The sequence below is a fragment of the Pneumocystis jirovecii genome (genome assembly GCF_001477535.1).
Source record: "Pneumocystis jirovecii RU7 chromosome Unknown supercont1.9, whole genome shotgun sequence".
Taxonomy (NCBI): Eukaryota; Fungi; Ascomycota; class Pneumocystomycetes; order Pneumocystales; family Pneumocystaceae; genus Pneumocystis; species Pneumocystis jirovecii.
This window is the reverse complement of record NW_017264783.1, coordinates 202,239-211,989: the sequence shown is the minus strand read 5'-3', so window position 1 is coordinate 211,989 and position 9,751 is coordinate 202,239. Positions and strand designations below refer to the sequence as shown.

Below are 9,751 nucleotides of genomic sequence, written 5' to 3'. Positions count from 1 at the left end.
GTGAGTTTTTTGGGTAAAAAAAAGTAAAAAATATTTCTAACAAAAAAGTAGAAAATGTTGTCTATTGGGTCATTAGATGTTTCATGTATGGATTCAGTGAATGAAAATAGGTCGTATGAGCCAGATGAAGCAATTAACGTGTTAATTTTTCGGCGGCAAATGCTTTTAAAACTAATTAATCAAGTTATCGATATTCGTGATGACATGCTTTATTCGTGTCACGGACAAAACAATAAAGAGCTATCTGAAATTATCAATTCTCTTAAGGAAGTTTTAAAACGAGTTGGGGACCTTAAGGCAGAAAAAAAGTTTGATTCGTCTGAGTCAATTCTTGTTTCTGGCATTTATCATTTATCAATTCAAATTTCCCACTTGTCTGACCTTTGCCGTAATGTGTTTTCAGAGATATCATTGGCATCTCAGCGTTATCAACAAGATTTAGCAATGGATATTTCAAAAATAAACAAGGTTCCATTATCGACAATTTCAAACAGTTCCAAACCAAAACATACTACTCATCATCCTGAAAATAGGACAAGATTGCTTAAAGACTGGTTCCTTGAGCATATCTCATACCCCTATCCTAACAAGGATGAAAAGCGCTTACTTTGCCGTCTTACTGGATTAAAAATAAATCAACTTAATATGTGGTTCATTAATGCGCGAAGGAGGTCTAATGGGGGCTTGAAATTCAGAGAACAGGTCGTCTCTGATAATTTAGTACCATTGGTGTTTTCCAATTCGGAATAATTTTCATCATTACATTTAATAGCATTTTATATCGAATTTCATGCTAATTTTGAAGCTATTTTTTTAAAAATCGGTCTTATATATAGTAACATATTAGTTTTCTGATTCACAATGCTTTGATTCATTTTTTCATGTTTCTGTTTCATTTTTCAATTTTATATAATCATGTAATAGTAAAAATGTTTTTATGTTTTTTATAAATAAAATATAGATGTTGTTTTTTTTTTTTTAGAAAAACATGTTTTTATTCAAAAGCATTGCAGTATCAAATTCCTATATTTTAATTGGATAATAAAATAGTTATATTTTCATATTAAATGATACCGATAATGAATTTAGAATTGTCAAAAACATAAAAATGAAATATACGCGTACAAAATATTCCATTTTATTCCATTACAAACCTATTTTATAATTCACAATGCGAACTGCTTACATAATAAAAATATATCTAATAAAAAGACGAACCAAAACTCCTCATTAAAAAATAACAACTATCATTAACATACATATCGTGACAGAAATCATAAAAATTTCTATTAAATATAAAGCCTTGTCTAAATTCTTTATATTTTTTTCAAAATATATCCTTAAGTCTCAAGATTAATTGCTTTTCCAAACTTTTTATACAGATCCTTCTTTAATTCTTCCATGTCATTATTCAACTCTGATATCTCCGTTTCTAACTTGGAAACCTCTTCATTTACTTGACTTTGCTCCATTTCCAGTCGTTCTTGTACTTCATCAAATGGTAACAAAACAAATGCATCCCCCACTTTATAACTTTTAAAACAAAAATATTAGGACTCAATAATAGAGTTCAACTGATACCACTCACAATAAGGACTCATTTTCGTCTGCTAATTCAAGTTCTGCAACAATATCCTCCATACACTCTTTTTCAAGCTTAAAAACACTTAATTAAAAAAGAAAAAAAAACATTTCTCAAATACTTACTGATCTATCCTTTAAACTGCGTGTCCTATTCTGAAGACGTTGATTTAATTTGCTAAACGTATTGATTTTACACTGATCATTCCAATTTACATCTGCATCTGTCTCATCTGCAGGATCAAGCTTAAAAAAATTATCAAACTAATAAAAAATATGTATTTTATACCATCCTATTCATTATTTTTAAGTAAAACTTGCTTTTTAAAGCTCTATTTTTAACTTTTATTAATTTTTACTTATGTCGACGTAAAGTCCGATATCACGAGATTAACGGTTCAACAGTAAAAAAGACAAAGTAAATTAAAAGCTATTAATTGAGACAATGTAGAAGAAAAGATAATAATAATGGGGCCTGTTTCAAAAAGAAAACGAATAGAAGATATGCAGCGGCATAAGCCGTATTCCCGGATGCCAAAAAACATAAAAGAACAATTTTTAGATAAAAAAGTTATTATTAAGATTGATATTGAAGTATCTTATGGTTTTAGGAAAAAAATATGCTAAAAAACACACTTGGGGGAGTTGTCACAAAGCTTGTGTCAATGCTTAACTGGACTTACACATCTGTCTTTGGTAAAACAGGATCTAGTGATTTACCAGAGTCACCAAAGAAAAATGATTTAAAACAGTTATCTTCAGACTGTCTTGAAAAAGATGCAGATGAGAGCATGTTTTCTGCATCTTTAGCACCTCATTTGCTTGGATATACACCGTTAGTAATAAAAATACTATTTTTTGTTGTTGAATATGCATAGACAAGCAGTGCGTATTCGTCAGGATCATTTTAAAAATGAGTCTAGTCAAGAAGGATCAAGGAAGCAAGGGTAATGGGAGATAGAGGTTATTTAAGAATACTAATAGAAGGAAGGATTTTAACAGAGTCTGCTGCGATAAAAAAGCAAGAACCACATATAACATTCATTTCTTCATATAATACAAATGGTACTCAAAAAACACAAGATCCTCTTCGTTCTACTATGTGTACGAATAAGGAGAAATGCCTGGAATACAATATAGGAAAAGTTAGTCCTAATAAAGTTACTGAATTTTCTGCAGATCACACTGTATGTATAATATTATTTTTAAACATATTATTTATTATCATACTTAGAATTATGGGTTAAAAAATGATTCTAAGAAGCTACAAAGAAAGAACAATTCTATAAATAATCATATGGTATTTGATTGGACTCAATGGCCAAGAAATTCTTCTACAGGGATTCTTACAGCTTGGCGTGAGATTTGCCGACAGCAAGAAATCACCTTAAAAAATAGTATTACAGAATTACAGCTTTGTAAAAGCAAATCAATGTTTATAAAAGAGAACACGCCAATGAAAAATTTAACTACAAATCTAGAAACAAAATTACTGAATACAAAAAGTAATGATACAAAACTTAATGATTTCAAAAAAGAAAAAAGGAATATAATTCAAATACCAGAAAAACATAAGAATTTTCATAATAGGTTCAATGCATCAAAAAACAACGTTGTATGTACTGCACACAATTTACAAACAAATAATATTGAGAATTTAAAATCTTCGGTAATATTTTTCAATAGTTACCTTATTCTAATAATTTAGAAGAGAAAAAATATAAAACCAAGAAAAATATCAGAAAGCTATCGAATGACAAATTTTACTAGTATACAAGATAAGGAAATAAACCATAAACGAAATAAATCATGTAATTTTTTACAAAAAAGTAAAGAAATGACTATACAAAAAGAAAATTCGAGCTCTCAGCCAGCTAACGTTATAAAAGAATATAAAAAAACATATATTATGCAGGAGAAACCAGTATTGAATTATAATGTGCAGGAGAATAGAAATTCTGAAAACATTAATAACAAAAATATTATAAAGTCAAATGAAAAATTAAATACATTACTGGAAATATCCAATTCTCAAAATAATTCACTTTTTGTAAATAGTCAACATAAACGGAAAAGATCAGGATATTTTTCAGCACTAGAAGAAGATTTGGAAGAAATATTTGGTCCATATGATGATATAGATGATGACAGAATAGTTTCTAAAAGAAAAAAATATAATGAAACAAATGATGTAGATTTTAAAGGATTAACTAATAATTTACAAAAACGTAGTGCAAACTATCAACAACCATACTTTCAACCACGAATGCCGCTTTTAAAAGAATCTATAGAAACTAATACGCCTGAAATCCAGAATTCTCATAACATAAATAATACAGAAAAATCAAATTTATCTATATTTTCTTTGAAAACTAAACAAATGTTTAGCGACAAAAACAATGATATTAGTAATTCTGAATCGAATTTGAATACGCAAAACAATAACATTATAAATTTTACTGAAAAAAGCAAAGATAATAAAGAATGCAAAATATCACAGTTTAACACAAACACCGACTTTTTAACAACGACAAAAAGTGACCAGAATGACAAAAAATTACTAGAAGCTAATAATTTGATAATAGCAGAAAATCAAACACCTATTAATATTACAAATTCTTCTCAGCATAATTTAAATGATACTTCTGTTCCTTTTTCGTTTAATCTTGATAAAGAGAATCCTTCAGTTGAAAAAGAAGCACATAAACGTACTTCTATCTCTTCAAACCAACAATTTACTTTCAATACAAGCCCACAAAAAAACGAAGACTCTTTAAATGAAAAAAAGGTTGAGCCGATAATCACGTCATCTTTTGAGTCCTTCATTACCGATACAAATAACACAAAGCTCCAAAACACTGCACCTTTGGAGCATAAAGTGCCAGTTTTTACATTTAATACTAACATTAACAAAGCGTCAGATGTTTCACAAATTGATAATGTTAAACAAACAAATAATTTAGAGAAAAAAACACATACTTTTTCTCTAAATACGAACACTTTTCAGCAATCACATGATCTTACAAAAAATCATGCCTCAATTCCCATTAAGTCTGCAGCAGATACAGTTATGGAAATGGATTCTTCTCCTGAAAAAAAAGAGACAGAATCACAATCTAAATTGACTAACTTTAATTTTACAACTCCTGTGCCAGATACAAAGAATATATTGTTTGAATTTAAAAATAATCAATTAGATTCTTTTAATAAAAAAGATTCTAAGGCAGACGAGTCTTTAAAATTAAATTCTAATAAAGATGCTTTTAAACAGGAAACTTCAAACAGTTTTACTTCTGTATTAAAAAGTCCAAAAATAGTTACTAATACTTCAGAGATTTTTGTTGAAAAATCATCACAACCAGAAGTACAAAATGATGAACAAAAGACTTTACAATCTAATAAAGATAATGTAAAAAAAGTATCATCAGAGCAATCGTTTTCAATAGACAAATCTTCAGAACTTTCTAATCTAAAAAATGTGCCATTTTCATTCAAACCATCAACTACAGAAGACAATAAATCACAAACTTCATCGTTTTCTTTTTTTGAATCAACTAATAATTTTACTTCTCAAGAAAAACAATCTGCTCAAACTAATACAACTAGTGGGGAACAGAAAGATGTATCTTCCAGTAACAAACATGAATTTAATTTCACTAAACTGAATCAATCGAAATCAACATCTTTAGAATCGAACCAAACATCAGCAGTACCTTTTGCATTTGGACAGAATACTCCACCAGTAAATACTGCATCTAATGTTACTACAACACCCATCTTTTCTTTTGGAACAATGAATCAGCCTAAACAAGAGTTTTCATTTGGCCAATCAACACCTAATACTTTTTCATTTCAGACAACGTCAAATAATCCTCCTGTTTTTCAATTTGGCGGAAATGAGAATAAGACAAATACTCATGAATTTACGTTTAATCTAAATAATCCGACATCATCTGGATCATTAGCTTCACCTTCATCACCTTTTGTATTCGGACAGTCTATAACTAACTCTTTGAGTCAGCAAACAGCGCCATCTTTCAACTTTGGAGTAAATACGCCTACACTCAATACATATTCTCAATTTCAACCACAGACGCAAACACCAAATACATCTTTTTCATTTGGCACTCACCAAAACACTGTATCACAAGAGTCTGGTGTATCTAGTCCAAATCCCTTTGCATTTACATTTAACACGCCACAAAGCTCTATTTCTGGACGTAAAATCGCCGCCCCAAAAAGTAGGCTACGGCGTAGATAAAGTAAATAAGTAAAAATGAACATTATTTAAAAATATGTAGTTATTATTAGAACTATAACAATGTTATATACATAAAGACTGCAGCCTCTAAGCAATAATTTATTGATTCGCCATAATAATATTCAAATTATCATGTAATTATTAATATTATACATAGTATATATAACATATTTATCCATATATAGTATGATTATTACTATGGTTATTACTATTATTATTACTATCATCATGATCCCAAACATTCCATTTTTATATTACTTTACCCGCCTCATCTTAGAGATTTTTTTATGCATTAATATTTTGTTTTTTATGCATTGCGATTTTGACATCGATTATTAATTTTTTTGACTTTCTCTCTAGAAAAGTTCAATAGTATTCTTGTCCTACTACATATCCAAATAACACTTAAATTATATATTTTCAACTATTTCCATTATACTTTTTATATTTTTTCTTTATCACTAATACTCATTCTACAATATGCCATAAACTATTTTATGGTGGCTGGTAAATATTGGCATCATTTAAATGTCACCATACTTGGCGACTACATATAATGCATCAATTCTCTTGCAGTTTTCTTTTTATAACACCTTCCCACTCTTGTTAGCCACTAATCTCTTCTACTTACTTTGCGACCACCAATTAAAAAATAATAAGGATCATGGGAGGCGAGTGTTCATTACCTGGTTGTACCCTCTGTTTTCTCCGCTTTGTTCTTCCAAGAAGCTTTAGTGTTACCTATTCGCCAGAACCTAATGATGGAACTGGTGTCAGGTAAGATTAATAAATATTAAATACTAGAAATATAGACAATACAGTAGCTAACTATTGCAGTGGTTTGATTAGTGTTTTGGCAGATGGCGCTCCAACATTACTTTCTGGTTTAACGGAATGCCTTAGTAGCCACAGTTTATCTGGCCCTAAACACAATAGTAATGAACAATGTCCGCCATGTCAGAATCAAGGTATGTGTCGTTAGTAGTTGTGAAAACACTGAGTTAATGTGATTAGATACAAACCAAAATGGTCCAAAAAATAGTCAAGAAACACAAAATTCCAATGTATCTAAAAAGGGGCTCTTCCAGTTCTGTAATGTTATGTAATATGAACAGAAAAACCAAATTTAAATAGAACAGTAAGAAGGTAGTAGAAGAGGTTAATCTTAAGTGGCGAAACTTTATATAATAATTTGAGGCATGGATTGCATTGTTTTTTTTTTTGATTGGAAAAAACGTCCTGTAGATTTAGAAATAGTGATATTGAATTAATGTATTGTAATTGCCCCAAAAGCTTTTTTGTTTTTTATTGCCTCAAAATAGTGAAATAAAAGCTTGTCTAACCATGATAAGCAAATGAAGTGTAATATGTGAATTGAGAAAAATATGTAAATATCTACTTAATAAAAGAGAAACAATGCTTCTCTTGTCTAGAAAGCTATAGATAAATAGGTAATAGTGTTTTAATGATTTTGACAAGATCTTAATCAATTGTATCGCTATCAGTTGTACTGTTATCATATGCACTGTTGCTTTCGTAATCATCTTCAAGACTGCTATCATCAGATGTGTCAACGCCATCTTGATCAATAGGATAATCAGAGGTATTTTTATCAACTTTTTGATGATTTGATGAGTTTTTGATTTGATCGCGTAAAGCCTCCTTTTTATGGACAGTATTATTTACATTGGTAGATGTATTTTTCTGTTTAGCACTTTCCTCTACCTTAAATTCAATATTCCTTTTTAAATCTGTTCCAATATACGTATCTGATTTGACTTGAATTTGAAAGGTATGAACGCCTGTTTGAGATGGTGCTTGAAAAGATACACGAAAGGTATGAACACGTTTGCTGATATTAGTTATAGTAATAGGAGGAATGATGACACGATCATGCTTAATATCAACCACAAAAACCCACCATTTGGGTTTATGTTTCTAAAGAGATTAAAAATATATATTTAATATTAAGATAAGTACTTTTGGATAAAATGGAGTATGTGCATATGGAATAGTTGAATCTTCTTCATCTTTTTTTTTCTTACGTTTTGACGAAAACTCCACATCATCATCGTCTGTTTCATTTTCAAGATCTGATTTAGTAACTTCAGGAGGTTCTTCCCCTAAAAAAATGCATCTAGCTCTAAAAACAAACTGAACAATAGACTCTGGTGGAATAAACTCATTTCCGGGAACTATTATAGTGGTTACTAAACTATTAAAAAAAAGATAAATACCTTTAAAAGATGCATCAACAATATTAAGAATAGGAATTTTAGATGCAATATTAATGATTAAGGAATATTCTTCATTAGTATATGATGATAACAAGGCTCGCCTTTTTTCTTCCGGAATTTCCAAAAATTGCTGAATAGTTATAGGATGTCCAATTTTCTCAACTATTTCTTTAGCAACTTTTCTTGAAATATAGGGAAGTTGTAATAATGAAGACCCATTAGAAGGAATAGCTTGTACAATAGCCTGAGATAATTCCATAATATATAAAATTGGTTGCAAGAAACCGTAAATTATAGATATAGACAACAATCCGGATTGAAGTATCAATGCTAATTGAAGCAAGGTAATTTGCTCTTGAAAATTAATAAAAGTATATTAATTTCATTAATCAAACCTTTTTTTAGTTTAAAAGAGTGTAAATTAATGCGATGTAAATGAGCATAAAGTAATAAATAAGCTTTTCTATATGATAAATCTTTCTGAATATGTAATTGATACTTGTTATCTTTTGATATTATTTTCTTTTCAATATTCTTAAGCTCATCCTCAAATCCTGTTAAAAATTTATATTCTTGACTTTGAGAAATCAAAAGTTCTAATTTTTCAGATGTCATTATTTCTTCAATTCCTTTAAAAAATTTTTCAGCACTCTTAGTATGAATTCCGTCTTTAGTATATAATTTATTCCCATACCACCATTTTCCCTAGCATTTTTAATATACAATAACTAACAATGTTTACATACGACATAATATGGAAGAGCAAACCCAAATGCAATTGCATAAACACCTAGAACATAATAATTATTTTTAGTCTCAACAATCCATTTTGGAAGAGCTATTCCAATTGAAAAATCCTGTTTACCATCTGGATGTCCATATTCAATATAATTTCTTCTAATATCTTCATCTGTCAATCTAATTTTAAAATAAGAGCCAATAACTATTAAGGAAATAATACTAACGCTTTATAAGCTTTTGTGATTTCAACATATAAAGATTCAACGGATTCACGAGTCTGTGTTTTGTTAAGACGTACTTTATCCGGATGTCTATTTTAAATTCAATAACAATAAATAGAAAAAATAAATAGTACAATTTCAAAGACAATTTCTTATAATGCTTCCTTATTTCTTTCTCTGAAGCTGACTAAAGACAATAAATTTTATGAAATATAACTTACTAAGATTACCATAGATATTCCCAAAATTTCATAAGGATCCCAAACTTTATGTTGAACTTTAATTTCCGATATTTGATAAATAATATATACAACAAGAGACCAACCAATACACACAAAAACCGCTCTAAAAAATCAATATTCATATCATTAGATCATAATACTACTTTTTTGATATTTTTGGGTTTTTAATTGTCCTTTTTTTATATTCACGCAAAACTTTATCCTGTTCTTTACAAGAACCACAAGAACAAGGTATAATTGTTTCCTTTTTATCTACAAAAATAAAATTAAATGATTTAAAAATGCAATTTTTGAAACTAACATCGATTATGTAAGAATGGAAATGTAGTAGGTATTAAGATAATAATTAAAAAGGTAAGTACCACAAATGGAAAAAAATGCCCCTAAATATCAAGATCAGCTAATATTTTCAATTATTTTAGAAAAAAACTTCTTCATCATAACTATAGTGAGACATTATGGATCTAT

The 9,751-nt window shown here is 28.9% G+C and overlaps 5 protein-coding genes across 5 annotated transcripts; 3 read left to right on the top strand and 2 right to left on the bottom strand.

The window, feature by feature from the left end:
- Positions 1-54: 54 nt before the first annotated feature.
- T551_02159 (uncharacterized protein) lies at positions 55-750 on the top strand (the record flags this gene model as incomplete). Its single annotated transcript, XM_018374422.1, has 1 exon — positions 55-750. One exon carries the CDS (start codon positions 55-57, stop codon positions 748-750), a length of 696 nt encoding a protein of 231 aa, XP_018229374.1.
- Positions 751-1,340: 590 nt separating this feature from the next.
- On the bottom strand, positions 1,341-1,882 carry T551_02158 (uncharacterized protein; the record flags this gene model as incomplete). The annotated part of the gene is made up of 4 exons (XM_018374421.1): positions 1,341-1,533; positions 1,589-1,656; positions 1,708-1,827; positions 1,871-1,882. 4 exons carry the CDS (start codon positions 1,880-1,882, stop codon positions 1,341-1,343), a joined length of 393 nt encoding a protein of 130 aa, XP_018229373.1.
- Positions 1,883-2,201: 319 nt separating this feature from the next.
- T551_02157 (uncharacterized protein) lies at positions 2,202-5,842 on the top strand (the record flags this gene model as incomplete). Its single annotated transcript, XM_018374420.1, has 5 exons — positions 2,202-2,416; positions 2,460-2,528; positions 2,573-2,768; positions 2,816-3,250; positions 3,290-5,842. 5 exons carry the CDS (start codon positions 2,202-2,204, stop codon positions 5,840-5,842), a joined length of 3,468 nt encoding a protein of 1,155 aa, XP_018229372.1.
- A 664-nt stretch (positions 5,843-6,506) lies between these two features.
- T551_02156 (uncharacterized protein) lies at positions 6,507-6,948 on the top strand (the record flags this gene model as incomplete). Its single annotated transcript, XM_018374419.1, has 3 exons — positions 6,507-6,619; positions 6,647-6,810; positions 6,857-6,948. The coding sequence occupies 3 exons, from the start codon at positions 6,507-6,509 to the stop codon at positions 6,946-6,948; spliced, it is 369 nt and encodes a 122-aa protein (XP_018229371.1).
- Positions 6,949-7,324: 376 nt separating this feature from the next.
- T551_02155 (uncharacterized protein) lies at positions 7,325-9,747 on the bottom strand (the record flags this gene model as incomplete). Its single annotated transcript, XM_018374418.1, has 11 exons — positions 9,714-9,747; positions 9,585-9,666; positions 9,427-9,535; positions 9,272-9,386; positions 9,176-9,228; positions 9,045-9,131; positions 8,826-8,997; positions 8,475-8,784; positions 8,080-8,433; positions 7,823-8,037; positions 7,325-7,780 (listed from the first exon to the last, which is right to left on the bottom strand). The coding sequence occupies exons 1-11, from the start codon at positions 9,738-9,740 to the stop codon at positions 7,325-7,327; spliced, it is 1,980 nt and encodes a 659-aa protein (XP_018229370.1). The 5' UTR covers positions 9,741-9,747.
- Positions 9,748-9,751: the final 4 nt, after the last annotated feature.